This window comes from Plutella xylostella, chromosome 24 (genome assembly GCF_932276165.1).
Source record: "Plutella xylostella chromosome 24, ilPluXylo3.1, whole genome shotgun sequence".
NCBI lineage: Eukaryota > Metazoa > Arthropoda > Insecta > Lepidoptera > Plutellidae > Plutella > Plutella xylostella.
Window position 1 is genome coordinate 10,422 of NC_064004.1, and position 17,982 is coordinate 28,403.

A 17,982-nucleotide genomic window follows, 5' to 3' on the forward strand; every position below is an offset into this window, starting at 1 on the left:
TGAACGGGGCTCATCAAGCCCGACAGATTGAGCCCAATCTCGGGTGATTTTGGACCATAGAATCCAAAGTTAACAAAACGCCGGCCATTTTGGACGCCATTTTGAAATTCTTTGGATTCAAGTAACTCCTGACAGAATACTCGTATTGAGCTGCGGTTTTCTTTGTTATAGCTGATCCTTCATACTCTACAATATTTAATACTTTTTGACTCTACATAGAGCAATTTTTTTTATTTAGAGATTGCACAAGATTCGGATTGGTGACACTGACCCATACTTTCTGGCCAAAACCGCGTCGCTCTGGGACATCTGGATCCGGAGTTATAGATATTTGAATTTTCTGTCATTTTGTCCGCCATATTGGAAATCTTAAAATCGCTTTATCTCCGGAACCCGTCATCCAATCTCGGCGCGGTTTTTGGGCCTGCACTCGGGTGGGCCAGGGCTGCTTTTCAGAGTATAGACCCTGACTCTACATAGAGTTTTTGATTTTTATTTTGAAATATATTTTTAAATTAAAAGTGTTAATTAAGTTTTCGGTTTTTATATGGATACAGAGCTTTATTGAGCCCTGATAAATTGACCTAGAGTCAGTATTACTCACTCTACAAGAGTTTTATTTAGATTTAATTTGATTCTATTGGTTTTATCTGATTTGTCAACTTATGATAGTTGGCAAACGACCCGCTCTGGTAAAGAGAGCAAAGACTCTACATTAGAATTTTATTGTTTGTCCATATTTTTATTGACGTGTTAAATACTGTTTATTATTATTTACTGTAATAAACTTTACTCTACATTTTATTGTTATTCATAAATTTTACAACTTATACAAACTTAATTGTACAAATTGACACGTTCATAAAGAACGAATCATGTTCGGACACCGCACGCCCGTACGTAAATCGAACAGCGCAGAGAAAAAAGAAACAAATTCTCAGTCCCAAGAGGCCGGACAGATGCGGGCTTCACACGTGCGACGTAGCATTGGTGAGTGGGAGGCTGTAAACCCGAGCCAAAGCTCCTCAAACCCTTCCCCCCGAGCGGCACTGGTTGCCGCGGCAGCTCCCTGCAAAGTTATGTCACCACTGACACAGGGGTTAACCGGTGAAGGAGCCGTAAAACTCTCGGCTGAAACAGCAATCTCGCCCAAGCCCAAGTACAAGAATAGGACCTCAGAGGCCCGGGCATGCCTCACTAGCGCTAAATTGCAGCTGGGAAAGGCGCGAAATCTAAGGACAGATATAAAAAATGAAGTGACACAGACGATAGAGCGCCTATACCAGCTCGTAAAAGACTCGGAAACAGACAAAGGAAGAGGAAAGGAGAGCGAAGTGACGAAGGATAAAGATAGAGAGCCAATAGACAAAGAGGCGGAAAGCAAACCAACCTCTCCGATAAATGACCTAAGCGGAGAAATTATGAGGGCTTTGGAAACTCACACCGAAAAGCTAAGGTTGGCAAGCGAGAAAATGGATGAACTCAAAACCCAACTTGATGCAAGCCTCAAGCCCTCGTACGCAGAGGTTTTGGGAGCCAGTTCACCCAGAACCGCTCCACTGGAGTCTAAGGCTAGTCACTCTATCTCCAATAACGGACCCAGTCACTCTATTATCATTTCGTCTGATGAGGGTAACGATACGAGTGACCAAATCCTCACTAAAATAAGGGAGGCCATCCAACCAAGGGAAAATGGCTTCCAAATTCAAAAAGTGAGAAAGGCTAAAAACCAAAAAGTGGTTCTTAGCTGTCAGTCGAAGGAAGAAGCCCAGAAGGTTACGGAAAAAATTAAGACATCTGGCAAAGCATTACAAGTGGAGACAGCAGTAAACAAAAACCCGTTAGTAATCATAAAGAATGTTCTGAGCTACAATACTGACGACGACATCATTAACTCCCTTAGGTCACAAAACAAACAAGTCACTTCGGACCTAAGCGAGGATGAGCTAAGAGCCACAGTACGGTATCGACGAAGAGCAAGGAACCCACACGAGAACCACGTGGTGCTCCAGGTGTCTCCACAGCTCTGGCAGAGGTTGACGACAGCTGGAAGAGTTCATATAGACCTGCAAACAAGACCGGTCATGGATCAGTCACCGCTAGTGCAGTGCACAAAGTGTCTGGCGTTTGGACATGGCCGAAAACTTTGTAAGGAACCAACAGAGCTTTGCGGCCACTGCGGGGGCCCACACATGCGCGCTCAGTGCACTGTGTGGATCGCCGAAGAGCCCGCTACATGCAGAAACTGCCAGCTAGCCAAACTCAGCACAGACGATCACAATGCTTTTGACACCAACTGCCCGATTAGGAGAAGGTGGGATACCATAGCTCGATCAAGTGTCGCGTATTGCTAAGGGCGCCCCTGGCACTACACCGAACAGCTGTAAAAAATGGATTAGCGTCGTCCAAGCCAACCTGCAAAGGAAGAGGCTCGCTACTGACGAACTAGTACTGGAAGCAGGTGCAAGAAAAATAGGGCTGGCGCTGATTCAGGAACCTTATATAGGGACAATCGGTGAGATGAAAAGCTACCCAGGAGTAAGAATTTTTCAGCATTCCGGCATAAGTACTAAAGTCAAAAAGTGCGCCATAGCAATATTTGACAATGATATCCGCGCTACCCTGTGTCCAACACTGACCACGGAGAACATGGTAGTGGTGAGACTGCAAACTGGAAAGACCGAAATATTGGCAGTGTCAGTATACTGGGAGGAAGACCAAGCAGTCGAACCATATTTGGATCAGTTGAGCGAGGTGGTGCGAAGTACTGGAGCTAAAAATATATTGGTAGGCGGTGACGTGAATGCGTGGAGCACATGGTGGGGAAGCGAGACCGAAAATATAAGAGGAAGAGAGGTGTCGGGAGTGCTGGAGGAGCTAGACCTCAACATTCTTAATAAAGGAGACAAGCCAACGTTTGACACAATAAGGGGAGGCAAAATATACCAAAGTCGAGTTGACATCACCGTTTGTTCTGTCGAAATGCTTGCTCTTGTGGAAAACTGGAGAGTCGATCCAACAGTAACTACTGCAGATCATAATGCCATAACTTTTAAAATCAAAATTAACAAAGATTCGGACACTACAAACACAAAAAATAGCACTAGAAAATATAACACAAAAAAAGCAAATTGGAGTCAATTTCATGAGAAAATGGCACAATTTCTACAGGACCAAAACATAAATAAAGACACAATAAATAGGATCGGCACGACAGTAGAACTGGAAGAGCTAATTAACAAATACATAGATGTGACAACGATGTCATGCGACGAGTCCATTCCAAAAACTAAAACGGCAAGTAAAACACGCCTTCCCTGGTGGAATGACGAGCTAAACTCAAACTCAAACTCAAATTTTTTTATTCATCGTACAAATATAAAATTTTCTGATGAACGTCAATTTTTACAAATTACTCTCCGTTCGGATAAGGGGGGGCTCTTTCTGTCTAAGGAGAAGAACGGAGGCAAGAAACTCCTGAGCCATCTTTTCAAAAAAAGACTTAAAACTAGTTGGTATACAATACATATAAGCTTAATAATTATTATTATAATAATATGAGCAGAGCTAACTACTTATCACAGCCATGCATTAACGTCCTCTAAGTAATCATCAATTTTATAGGATTTACATGAAGCTGCCTTGTCTAAGATCTATAGCCTAGAGCAGCAATTGGCTGAAGCACACGCAGAGATCCAGCAAATAAATGAAGCACATGCAAGCGAGGAAACAGATAAGACAATGGCATTGTACGATGAATTAGTCACCCTACACCCCACCCCTATGCCAACAATAGACCTCACAACTCCAAGAAAATCAACCAATATCACAGGTGCAAACAGGCTTAAAAAATATATTAAAATAAAGAAATATATCAGGAAGTCTGAGCGAGCATTGAAAAAGCATAAGACGCACCTTCCATTGACAAAGGATAGAGTGAGACTTCAACTACTGGTGAATAAATATGAACAAGAGATGTCAGACTACAACCAGAAGCTCGCAGACAACAACCAGGAGTGCGAGTTCAACATTGCCATGCTACAGTCTAGGCTGGCCACACTGAAGTCTGCCCTAGAACAGAGAACTCTGGAATACGAAAACCAGCTGCTGGTGCTGAGTAGTGTGGGCTTAGTTCGGGTTGAGATGCTGCCGGAGAAGTCTTCACCTGCTGAAGCCACCACCGCATCTCCGGAGGCCACCACCACCACCTCGGAGGCCACAAACAGCATCCCGCTGGCCACCACTGGACTCTCGGGGACCACCACCATCCTCCCGAGGGCCACCACCACCTCGGAGGCCAAAAACAGCATCCCGCTGGCCACCACTGGACTCTCGGGGACCACCACCATCCTCCCGAGGGCCACCACCACCTCGGAGGCCACAAACAGCATCCCGTTGGCCACCACTGGACTCTCGGGGATCACCACCAGACTCTCGGGGACCACCACCATCCTCCCGAGGGCCACCACCATCCTCCCGAGGGCCACCACCAGCCTCCCGACGGCCACGCCATCCTCAAGGGTCATCCAGAGTAAATCGGCTACAGCAGATGTTTTTCCGACCTCCAATAATAAATTACATAGGATACCCACCTATGCTCAGGCAGCTAGTAGAATAGTAGGTAATAAGCAGTTACCTAAGATGTCACCCACTTACTTGACAAGGCTTACTACTGATACAAGTAGTAGCAGTTCAGCCAAGGATTACAGCACAGTTGTATACTCCGATAGGCTTGGCAAGGATTTCGGGCACATGTTGGGTAATCATGTAACTGGAAATGTTGTTAATCATTGTTACCCAGAACTTTCATTCGCACAAATAGTACAACTGATTTCAGAGAGGTCGTACACCGAAAAAACTACTATATTAATTATGGTGGGAAATAGTTTAGGTGTGTCAAATTCTGATATAAATAGAAGTTTTGCTATATTAGAAAGCATTCCTGCAAAACATATATTTGTTTGTGCATTTCCTTATTCTTGCACACTGCCTGACAAATACAATTATATGACATGTAGCCTAAATAAAAATATGTACAATGCGTGTTATAAATCTGACTGTATCAATTTCTTTGATACTAATTTGTATGTAGATAATTTTAAGTTGACCTGGGACAGTTTATTTCTGTCCTTAAATCAGAAACGACGTTTAGCTACAGAAGTAGCTCCTCTTATTAACTCAGTTATAAGCATTATAACGAAGAAAACTTGTGTCCCTATTGACACCGTCAGTAGTAATACTGAAAATAGTACAGTAGATTTAAATTAGATTTTCAGACAACGGGAGAGCATCATAGCGTTGATATAAAGATTGATTCAGTTCACTGCTCTCTCGGCTCAAAACTATCGAAGGACAAGACATTTAAGAATGAATTTAAATTGGTACATCAGAATATTCAGAGTATTTCTTCTAAATTGTTAGAAATAGAACTATTTTCGGAAAAATTTAACATTGATTGTTTATGTATCACAGAACATTGGTTAGACGAGAATAAAATGATGTTCCAATTAAAAAATTACAAACTTATAAGCTGTTTTAACAGAAATATCAACGAGCATGGTGGGTCACTTATATTTCTTAAAGAAAATTGTAAATGTAAAGAACGAAAGGATATAGTTGCTCTTTCTGTTAAACACCATATAGAAATTTCATGTGCAGAGCTTAATAAGTATATAATAGTATGTACCTACAGGCCACCTACTGGTGATTTTATTACCTTTGAGACTGTCATGGAGGATGTTCTAAGGTTAGCTTCCAATAGTAAAAAGGAAGTAATAGTGTGTGGTGACTTTAATGTTGACCTATTAGGTGACTCTCCTAATAGGTCGAAATTGTTGTTACTTTTTAAATCATTTAATCTTTTTAATGTTTTTCTGGAACCAACTAGAATTACACCCACGTCAGCCACTTGTCTAGATAACATATTCTGTAACTGTGAGTTTAAAGACAGTAGTGTGATTAATTGTCTGAGGTCAGACCACAGTGGGCAGACCATTACCTTAGTAAACACTGACAAGACAAATAAAACTAAGGTGAGATGCAGACCGATTACTACAAAGAAAATTGACAATTACTTGAAGAAACTAGACGAAAAACTTCCGAATGTTAAATTAGATTGCAATTCCAATGAGATGTATAGTAACTTGTTTAAGATAATAGCTGATGAGTTTGAGAGTAATTTTGAAACGAAGGAAGTTTTGATTGACAATAAAATTAAATTTTGTGACTGGGCTACAGAGGGTATTCGCAAAAGCAGGGCGACATTATATGATCTGTATGAGATGAAAACATTCATACTCCGACCTGACTTTCAATCTTATGTGAAGAAATATAGCAAGATGTATAAATGTGTCTGTCACTGTGCGAAGACAATTTTTATTAATAACAAGATTAAAGACTCTGCTAACAAATCTAAGGCCGTTTGGACTATTATTAATAACGAAACGGGGAAGAATCGAACACGCGAGACAAATTTATCTTTGAAGGTAGGCAATGACATTATAACATCGAATGATGCGGTGGCGAGGGTCTTTGAAGAGTTTTTTACGAACATTCCTTTAGAGACTACGTGTAACCTGGATTCTTCGGCTGCAGCAGCTGAAACCCTGACGAAGGAGAACGCACCTTCAACCGATAAGGAATTTAAATTCAGATATATTAATACATTAACTATTATAAAAACATTTAAGTCATTAAATATGAAGAAAACTGAAGACTTGTGGGGAATGTCAGTTAAATTTGTTCTTTCTATTATTAATAAAATCGCCCCAATTTTAGCTAACATCTTTAATAAATGTATCGCTGAAGGTGTGTTCCCAGATCTTATGAAATTTAGTAAAATTATACCTCTGTTCAAAAGTGGGGATATGGAGGACCCTGCAAATTTCAGGCCTGTCTCGGTTCTTCCAGTTTTGAGTAAAATATTTGAGAGGGTCATACTCAGTCAGATGCTTTTGCATTTCAATGATGCTCGATTGTTTCATAGCCAGCAGTATGGTTTTACAAAAGGCAAATCAACAGCCGATGCCGGTACTGCGTTGATTAAGCACATATTTGACGCCTGGGAAGACCATCACGATGCTATTGGAGTCTTCTGTGATCTGTCGAAGGCGTTTGATTGTGTAGACCATCAGACTTTAATTTCGAAACTTAGATACTATGGAATAGGAGGAAAGGCTTTAGATTTGATATCTTCATATTTAGACAAGAGACAACAAAGGGTCGATATTAACAATACAAAATCACAGGGGGCTCATGTAAAAATAGGCGTCCCTCAAGGATCTATTCTAGGACCATTTTTATTCCTCATTTATATTAATGACTTGCCTTTTATGGTTGAAAAATTGACTAATATAGTTTTATTTGCTGACGATACTTCTTTGCTTTTTAAAGTTAAAAGAAGAGAAAATAATTTTAATGAAATTAATTCAATTCTATCTGACATACACGATTGGTTTACCGTTAATAATCTTCTATTGAATTCTAAGAAAACGAAATGTATTAAATTTACACTGCCGAATGTTAGACAATGCGATACTAACATTATTCTAGATGGGAATAAATTGGACCTAGTTAATGATACTGTCTTTCTTGGGATGACTATAGATTCAAAGTTACAGTGGGGACCTCACATTGAAAAATTGTCTGGAAGGTTGAGCTCCGCAGCTTTTGCTGTACGGAAAATTAGACAGCTGACCGACGTTGAAACCGCCAGATTAGTTTACTTTAGTTATTTCCACAGCTTATTATCGTATGGCATTTTGCTTTGGGGTAGAGCAGCTGATATTGAAACTATATTTGTATTACAGAAAAGAGCCATCCGCTCTATATACAAACTTGGTTCCAGGGATTCATTGAGAGAACTATTTAAAGAAATTAACATCCTTACAGTTCCATGTCAGTTCATTTTTTCCAATTTAATGTATGTACGAAAGAATATTTCAACTTTTGATACAATTGGCAGTAATCATGACATTAATACTAGGAACAAGCATAAGCTGGCTTTTCCAGCGATGCGTCTGGCGAAAGTTAATAAATCGTTTTTAGGGTACTGTATTAGATTTTATAATAAGCTTCCAGCAGAAGTTGCTCAAATGCCAGAGAATAAGTTTAAGTGTTACATTAAAGAGAAACTCAGTAAAAAAGCTTATTATAAAATTGATGATTACTTAGAGGACGTTAATGCATGGCTGTGATAAGTAGTTAGCTCTGCTCATATTATTATAATAATAATTATTAAGCTTATATGTATTGTATACCAACTAGTTTTAAGTCTTTTTTTGAAAAGATGGCTCAGGAGTTTCTTGCCTCCGTTCTTCTCCTTAGACAGAAAGAGCCCCCCCTTATCCGAACGGAGAGTAATTTGTAAAAATTGACGTTCATCAGAAAATTTTATATTTGTACGTTGAATAAAAAAATTTGAGTTTGAGTTTGAGTTTGAGTTTATAATAAGCTTTTTTACTGAGTTTCTCTTTAATGTAACACTTAAACTTATTCTCTGGCATTTGAGCAACTTCTGCTGGAAGCTTATTATAAAATCTAATACAGTACCCTAAAAACGATTTATTAACTTTCGCCAGACGCATCGCTGGAAAAGCCAGCTTATGCTTGTTCCTAGTATTAATGTCATGATTACTGCCAATTGTATCAAAAGTTGAAATATTCTTTCGTACATACATTAAATTGGAAAAAATGAACTGACATGGAACTGTAAGGATGTTAATTTCTTTAAATAGTTCTCTCAATGAATCCCTGGAACCAAGTTTGTATATAGAGCGGATGGCTCTTTTCTGTAATACAAATATAGTTTCAATATCAGCTGCTCTACCCCAAAGCAAAATGCCATACGATAATAAGCTGTGGAAATAACTAAAGTAAACTAATCTGGCGGTTTCAACGTCGGTCAGCTGTCTAATTTTCCGTACAGCAAAAGCTGCGGAGCTCAACCTTCCAGACAATTTTTCAATGTGAGGTCCCCACTGTAACTTTGAATCTATAGTCATCCCAAGAAAGACAGTATCATTAACTAGGTCCAATTTATTCCCATCTAGAATAATGTTAGTATCGCATTGTCTAACATTCGGCAGTGTAAATTTAATACATTTCGTTTTCTTAGAATTCAATAGAAGATTATTAACGGTAAACCAATCGTGTATGTCAGATAGAATTGAATTAATTTCATTAAAATTATTTTCTCTTCTTTTAACTTTAAAAAGCAAAGAAGTATCGTCAGCAAATAAAACTATATTAGTCAATTTTTCAACCATAAAAGGTAAGTCATTAATATAAATGAGGAATAAAAATGGTCCTAGAATAGATCCTTGAGGGACGCCTATTTTTACATGAGCCCCCTGTGATTTAGTATTGTTAATATCGACCCTTTGTTGTCTCTTGTCTAAATATGAAGATATCAAATCTAAAGCCTTTCCTCCTATTCCATAGTATCTAAGTTTCGAAATTAAAGTCTGATGGTCTACACAATCAAACGCCTTCGACAGATCACAGAAGACTCCAATAGCATCGTGATGGTCTTCCCAGGCGTCAAATATGTGCTTAATCAACGCAGTACCGGCATCGGCTGTTGATTTGCCTTTTGTAAAACCATACTGCTGGCTATGAAACAATCGAGCATCATTGAAATGCAAAAGCATCTGGCTGAGTATGACCCTCTCAAATATTTTACTCAAAACTGGAAGAACCGAGACAGGCCTGAAATTTGCAGGGTCCTCCATATCCCCACTTTTGAACAGAGGTATAATTTTACTAAATTTCATAAGATCTGGGAACACACCTTCAGCGATACATTTATTAAAGATGTTAGCCAAAATTGGGGCGATTTTATTAATAATAGAAAGAACAAATTTAACTGACATTCCCCACAAGTCTTCAGTTTTCTTCATATTTAATGACTTAAATGTTTTTATAATAGTTAATGTATTAATATATCTGAATTTAAATTCCTTATCGGTTGAAGGTGCGTTCTCCTTCGTCAGGGTTTCAGCTGCTGCAGCCGAAGAATCTAGGTTACACGTAGTCTCTAAAGGAATGTTCGTAAAAAACTCTTCAAAGACCCTCGCCACCGCATCATTCGATGTTATAATGTCATTGCCTACCTTCAAAGATAAATTTGTCTCGCGTGTTCGATTCTTCCCCGTTTCGTTATTAATAATAGTCCAAACGGCCTTAGATTTGTTAGCAGAGTCTTTAATCTTGTTATTAATAAAAATTGTCTTCGCACAGTGACAGACACATTTATACATCTTGCTATATTTCTTCACATAAGATTGAAAGTCAGGTCGGAGTATGAATGTTTTCATCTCATACAGATCATATAATGTCGCCCTGCTTTTGCGAATACCCTCTGTAGCCCAGTCACAAAATTTAATTTTATTGTCAATCAAAACTTCCTTCGTTTCAAAATTACTCTCAAACTCATCAGCTATTATCTTAAACAAGTTACTATACATCTCATTAGAATTGCAATCTAATTTAACATTCGGAAGTTTTTCGTCTAGTTTCTTCAAGTAATTGTCAATTTTCTTTGTAGTAAGCGGTCTGCATCTCACCTTAGTTTTATTTGTCTTGTCAGTGTTTACTAAGGTAATGGTCTGCCCACTGTGGTCTGACCTCAGGCAATTAATCACACTACTGTCTTTAAACTCACAGTTACAGAATATGTTATCTAGACAAGTGGCTGACGTGGGTGTAATTCTAGTTGGTTCCAGAAAAACATTAAAAAGATTAAATGATTTAAAAAGTAACAACAATTTCGATCTATTAGGAGAGTCACCTAATAGGTCAACATTAAAGTCACCACACACTATTACTTCCTTTTTACTATTGGAAGCTAACCTTAGAACATCCTCCATGACAGTCTCAAAGGTAATAAAATCACCAGTAGGTGGCCTGTAGGTACATACTATTATATACTTATTAAGCTCTGCACATGAAATTTCTATATGGTGTTTAACAGAAAGAGCAACTATATCCTTTCGTTCTTTACATTTACAATTTTCTTTAAGAAATATAAGTGACCCACCATGCTCGTTGATATTTCTGTTAAAACAGCTTATAAGTTTGTAATTTTTTAATTGGAACATCATTTTATTCTCGTCTAACCAATGTTCTGTGATACATAAACAATCAATGTTAAATTTTTCCGAAAATAGTTCTATTTCTAACAATTTAGAAGAAATACTCTGAATATTCTGATGTACCAATTTAAATTCATTCTTAAATGTCTTGTCCTTCGATAGTTTTGAGCCGAGAGAGCAGTGAACTGAATCAATCTTTATATCAACGCTATGATGCTCTCCCGTTGTCTGAAAATCTAATTTAAGAAATTCTAAGAAATTGATACAGTCAGATTTATAACACGCATTGTACATATTTTTATTTAGGCTACATGTCATATAATTGTATTTGTCAGGCAGTGTGCAAGAATAAGGAAATGCACAAACAAATATATGTTTTGCAGGAATGCTTTCTAATATAGCAAAACTTCTATTTATATCAGAATTTGACACACCTAAACTATTTCCCACCATAATTAATATAGTAGTTTTTTCGGTGTACGACCTCTCTGAAATCAGTTGTACTATTTGTGCGAATGAAAGTTCTGGGTAACAATGATTAACAACATTTCCAGTTACATGATTACCCAACATGTGCCCGAAATCCTTGCCAAGCCTATCGGAGTATACAACTGTGCTGTAATCCTTGGCTGAACTGCTACTACTTGTATCAGTAGTAAGCCTTGTCAAGTAAGTGGGTGACATCTTAGGTAACTGCTTATTACCTACTATTCTACTAGCTGCCTGAGCATAGGTGGGTATCCTATGTAATTTATTATTGGAGGTCGGAAAAACATCTGCTGTAGCCGATTTACTCTGGATGACCCTTGAGGATGGCGTGGCCGTCGGGAGGCTGGTGGTGGCCCTCGGGAGGATGGTGGTGGCCCTCGGGAGGATGGTGGTGGTCCCCGAGAGTCTGGTGGTGATCCCCGAGAGTCCAGTGGTGGCCAACGGGATGCTGTTTGTGGCCTCCGAGGTGGTGGTGGCCCTTGGGAGGATGGTGGTGGTCCCCGAGAGTCCAGTGGTGGCCAGCGGGATGCTGTTTTTGGCCTCCGAGGTGGTGGTGGCCCTCGGGAGGATGGTGGTGGTCCCCGAGAGTCCAGTGGTGGCCAGCGGGATGCTGTTTGTGGCCTCCGAGGTGGTGGTGGTGGCCTCCGGAGATGCGGTGGTGGCTTCAGCAGGTGAAGACTTCTCCGGCAGCATCTCAACCCGAACTAAGCCCACACTACTCAGCACCAGCAGCTGGTTTTCGTATTCCAGAGTTCTCTGTTCTAGGGCAGACTTCAGTGTGGCCAGCCTAGACTGTAGCATGGCAATGTTGAACTCGCACTCCTGGTTGTTGTCTGCGAGCTTCTGGTTGTAGTCTGACATCTCTTGTTCATATTTATTCACCAGTAGTTGAAGTCTCACTCTATCCTTTGTCAATGGAAGGTGCGTCTTATGCTTTTTCAATGCTCGCTCAGACTTCCTGATATATTTCTTTATTTTAATATATTTTTTAAGCCTGTTTGCACCTGTGATATTGGTTGATTTTCTTGGAGTTGTGAGGTCTATTGTTGGCATAGGGGTGGGGTGTAGGGTGACTAATTCATCGTACAATGCCATTGTCTTATCTGTTTCCTCGCTTGCATGTGCTTCATTTATTTGCTGGATCTCTGCGTGTGCTTCAGCCAATTGCTGCTCTAGGCTATAGATCTTAGACAAGGCAGCTTCATGTAAATCCTGACACTCTTTGTATGATCTAAGTACAATCTGTAGCTCATCACATTTGCCTTGCAAGTCTTGGTATTGGATGTCCATTTCAGCTATGTCATTCTTTAAGTCCGAGTTCTTTTTTAAAAGGGAATCAAATTCCTTTTCATTGTCCTCCCGCTCTGCCATCAGTTGGCTTGAGAGGTCACGAGATGCCTTGAGATCCTCCAAAGCTGTCCTCAGCTGGATCTCCAGGTCACGGCTCTGCACCTTCCGGGTCGTCATCCTCGACATGTCTGAAACCACCCGGGGTTACCCGTTAGTATGTTGATAGGTAGAATTGAGAGGATGTTTATCCAAGATATATACAAAATAACCCTCTTTAGGTATAACTTGATCAAACCAATCAAAACTTGATATATTGTAAGTCTATGTAAAAATGATCAAAAGGTAACTTATTTGTTAGTTATCATATACAATGTAGTCATGAACACAAACTATGGGTGGGGAGGGAGTAATATGCATAATATGTTACTTAAATGAATAGGTACTCAGTGGTATTATTGACTTAGAATTATGTAAACTTTAAGCCAAAAAAACAATCACTTGATCATTATTCAATGAAGTACTAATACTAATAGCAATTAAGTAGGTGGAGACTATGGTATAGTAATAATAGGGAATAAGGGATACAAAAGCTAATAGAAAGTTTGAAAATTTGAAATGAAAACAACAGAGTTTGAAAATGACAAAGTCTAAAAGTGGGTTAAGGAAGTGTGAAAAACATTTCACGTATGCAGCAAACTAATGAATAATGATTAAATAATTTAGTGATTATGATTTTAAATGAGTAATACTAGTAAAAATATGTAATTTTAACAATACTCCCCTGATAGATATCCGTTGGCAAATTCGAACTTTGACAGGTGCCGCTGCTTCAAATATCCGAGTCCCGTAAGTGTTTTATTTCAGGGTTTGAAGGCTTGTCTTCATTTGCACAGCTGTATAACACTATATTCTTTAAGTTAACACTAGTTTTAAACGTAATTAGACATTAAATTTAGTAATATTAAAATAAATTAAATCAGCTGGTTTTTTTGACACCCGGTTCGTAGGGTTGCCAGGGAGAAAAAAAAAGAGCTACAGAACCTGAAAAGTGAAGTCTCTAAAAAGAAGAGGAGAATTAGATGTGCTGCTCCACGACGCCGGAACTGGGTGGTGAAGGAATACCTGGAACAAAAAGAAAAGTATGAATTAGCAGTGAGCAAGGCACAAACTGAAGGATGGAAGGAGTTTTGCGGGAAACAAGACGGCGAAAGTTTATGGGATGGCATCTACAGGGTGATCGCAAAAGCAAAAAGGAGACACGAAGACATGCCCATGGTAGAGGGGGGTAGAACTTTGAGTCCGGAAGAGTCAGTGAGCCTGCTGGCTAAAACCTTCTTTCCTAAAGACTGCACCAATGGGGACACAGCCGAACATCTGGCTATAAGGGAAGCAGCTGTGAAGTCTACTGACATAAAACAAGACGACTCATGGGATCCACCTTTCACAGCTGACGAACTTAGATTTGCAGTGAGAAGTTTTAGCTGCAAGAAGGCGCCCGGCAATGACGGTTTCACAGCCGATATCTGCAGTGCTGCCATTGCCGCTGACGAAGAAGCATTCCTAGCCATCACAAACAAGTGCCTTGAGATAGCGCATTTCCCGATTCCTTGGAAGGAAGCCGCAGTGGTGGTACTCAGGAAATCGGGAAAAGAAGTGTATACTGTCCCAAAAGCACATCGACCCATTGGGCTATTGTCGATGATGGGAAAAATCCTTGAAAAAATGTTGGTGAGAAGGATAAGATGGCATGTGTCTCCCAGGATGAACTTACGGCAGTATGGCTTTGTCCCACAAAGAAGTACTGAGGACGCGTTGTACGACATCATTGGGTACGTCGAATCAAAACTGAAGGACAAAAAGATCGTGGTACTAGTCTCACTTGACATTGAGGGGGCTTTTGATAGTGCATGGTGGCCTGCGGTAAAATGTCAGCTGGCCGAAAAAAGATGTCCTTGCAATCTCCGTAGATTAGTGGCGAGTTACCTGGAGGACAGGACAATTACAATGAAGTACTCAGGGGCAGAATGCAAAAGAAATACGACGAAAGGCTGCGTACAAGGCTCGATCGCAGGCCCCACATTCTGGAACCTGCTGCTTGACCCACTCCTCCAGGAACTAGAGGACAGTCATATTCACTGCCAAGCGTTTGCTGATGATGTGGTGCTCATCTACTCCGGAGACACAGCACTAGAATTAGAGAGCCAGATCAATGTCAGTCTTGCCCGTGTTAGCGAGTGGGGGACTAAAAACAAGCTTAAATTTGCTCCGCATAAAACAAATGCGATGTTGCTAACAAATAAACTTAAGTACGATACCCCACGGCTGCGCATGGGCACCACTGACATTGAGCTGGTCAACGAAATCAAAATTCTTGGCCTCATCATAGATAGAAAACTAACCTTTCAGAGCCACGTCGCCTATGTGTGCAAGAAAGCTATTAATATTTACAAAGGTTTAGCTAGAGCGGCCAAAGTGACATGGGGCCTGAATCCGGAGGTGGTGAGAACCATATACGTGGCAGTGATTGAGCCCATAATCTTGTACGCGTCGAGTGCATGGGTAAAGGCAGCGGACAAAGTATATATTAAAAACCAGCTGAACACCGTTATGAGAGGATTCGCTCAAAAAATATGCAAGGCACATAAAACTGTCTCAATGAACTCGGCTCTAATACTGACGGGACTGCTGCCACTTGACCTAAGAGTCAAGGAGGCCGCATCCCTGTATGAGGCAAAGAAAGGGAAGCCACAGCCAGTTCTGAAGGGCCGAAAAGTAGAGGAAAGGGCTAGCCCTCTCCAACGACCACACCCTTCACAGGAGATTCAGTTAAACTTTGAGTGCCTAGAGAGTGAAGCGGAGGTGCAGGCACGCATGACAGACGGTGCAGCGCACATATTCACTGATGGCAGCAAAATTGAAGGCAAGGTCGGTTCAGCGCTATCTTGGTGGAACAGCGGAAATGAAGTAACCTGCCGAAAATTTAAGCTCGAGGATCACTGCACCGTCTTTCAGGCGGAACTTTACGCTGTTTACCGCGCCACAGAATTGGCGAAGACTAGGAAAGAGACCACACTCCACGTGTACAGCGACTCTAGATCGACGCTGGAACTGCTCAGAGGAAGTGACTCTTCCCACCAACTGGCTGCCAAAACGAAGGACAACATCGCGTGTCTTTCCAAGAAGGGAAAGGAGGTGGTGCTCTTCTGGGTAAAGGCTCACATCGGCATAGAAGGGAACGAAAGGGCGGATGTCTTGGCAAAGGAAGCAGCCCTAAAAAAGAAGACAAAGGCGGACTATGATGATTGCCCGGTTTCCTTCATCAAACGAACGATCCGGGAGGGTACGGTTGATGAATGGAACCGCAGGTATACCAAGAAAGATAAGGCCAACGTCACAAAAATCTTCTTTCCTGATGCTGTTAACGCGTATATGATACGCACGAAAATAAATGTGACGCCACTGCACACTCAGATGTTCACAGGACATGGGGGTTTCTCGGAGTACCTCCATAGATTTAAGAAAAAAGACTCTGCAGCGTGCGTCTGCGATCCAGCCGTACCGGAGACCGTGCCACATATCCTCTTCGACTGTCCTAGATTTGGTAAAGCGCGCTTCGACATCAGTCAGATTCTAGACATCGACATAAATTTAAATTCAGCTTCTATGTTGATAGCATATAAAATGTATAGAGTAAGGTTTATAGAATATTGTGAAAAAATATGTAAAGTAGTTATAAGTAAAAACAAAACTTAAAATACTGAAAAAACATGGTATTGATATAATGATTATATTTGTAATGTGTTAGAGTAAGTTATTTTAAGTTAACATTCGTAGTAGGTAAGAAACACTAACACTATCAATATAATGATAATATTGAATATGTGTTAGAGAGAGATATAAAAGATGAAAGAAAAAAAAAAACCAAAACAAAAAGATTAAAAAAATAAAAAAATAAAAAAAAAACTATACAAAAAAAATAAAAAAATAATTGTCTTATAGTGTACGTATCACCAGATCTGTCTGACCGCATATGCGGCAACCCGTATTGCATGAGAAATAGAAATTAAGTTATATAATTAAGTTTTTGTTACGAAAAGTCTTGGGTTATGCCCGGGGAGAATCAGAAAGGGAGGGGTTTTAGTCGGTGAGAGTCCGACACTACCTGGCAGTACGGGCTGTCAGGTGTCCATTAGGATTTCCCCTCCCTACGAAGGAAAAAAAAAAAAAAAAAACCTAACCTAACCTAACCTAACCTAACCTAACCTAACCTAACCTAACCAGAGCAACTCCCAACTGTCGAAACTGCAACCACGCAAAACTGGACAATACTGACCACAACGCCTTCGACGCGCAATGCCCGACTCGACAGCGCTGGGACGCCCTCGCTAGAGCATCGGTGGCGTATTGCTAAGGTGGTAATGTGGACCGTGTCTGTAGAAGCGATAGGACTGATACCACTGGACCTGAGTGTCGAGGAGGTAGCATCAAAGGAGAAGATAGAGATAATTAAGCCAGCTCACAAACTTACGCAAATATGTGTGGATTACGGGAGTTCGCCCAATATAAGATACTACAACAGGTTTTGCGCTTTTGGTATAAATTATAATGATATAGCAGTAGGATGTAAAATAACAAATAATATAAATAGTCGACTAGTGTATAAATTGATTAGACTTAAGATACCTGTGGAACCCAGTTGTAATATAGTGATAATATATAACGAGTGTGTTAGAATAGGTAAATTAAGTATAAGTAACTTAGAAACGTAGGCTAAGGGTGGCTTTTATCAAAGTGATAAATGTATTTAACTTTTTATTTAAACACAATTTGAAATAAAATTTCGTAAAACATCTTTTACCACGACTTAAATATGATTAGTAATCTGTTAAACCTAAATGCGGTCAAATGGCTATTTAACTTTACTAAACACATTTATCTACTACGCATGTCATGGCGTCAGTCGCGGCGATCAGCTGACCGACCGGCTGTCAAGAGAACTTTTCCATTTCTATCATTTTTCCTCAGTGATGTCTAGTTGTTGTCTGTGAGAGATTCAGAGGTCATTGTTCAGAGGTTATGTTGAGGTTAATAAATAATGGATTTGTGGGAT

The 17,982-nt window shown here is 40.1% G+C and overlaps 1 protein-coding gene across 1 annotated transcript; it reads right to left on the reverse strand.

The window, feature by feature from the left end:
* Positions 1-11,883: 11,883 nt before the first annotated feature.
* LOC125490460 lies at positions 11,884-13,058 on the reverse strand. The gene is made up of 2 exons (XM_048629699.1): positions 12,204-13,058; positions 11,884-11,937 (listed from the first exon to the last, which is right to left on the reverse strand). The coding sequence occupies exons 1-2, from the start codon at positions 13,056-13,058 to the stop codon at positions 11,884-11,886; spliced, it is 909 nt and encodes a 302-aa protein (XP_048485656.1).
* Positions 13,059-17,982: the final 4,924 nt, after the last annotated feature.

What these genes read in the sequence shown, in the direction of transcription:
- LOC125490460 (XM_048629699.1), bottom strand. Translation starts at nt 13,058, where the DNA reads ATGTCGAGGATGACGACCCGGAAGGTGCAGAGCCGTGACCTGGAGATC. An exon ending in CCACCACCACCACCTCGGAG is followed by an intron (nt 11,938 to 12,203) that starts GCCACAAACAGC and finishes CATCCTCCCGAG; the next exon opens with GGCCACCACCAGCCTCCCGA.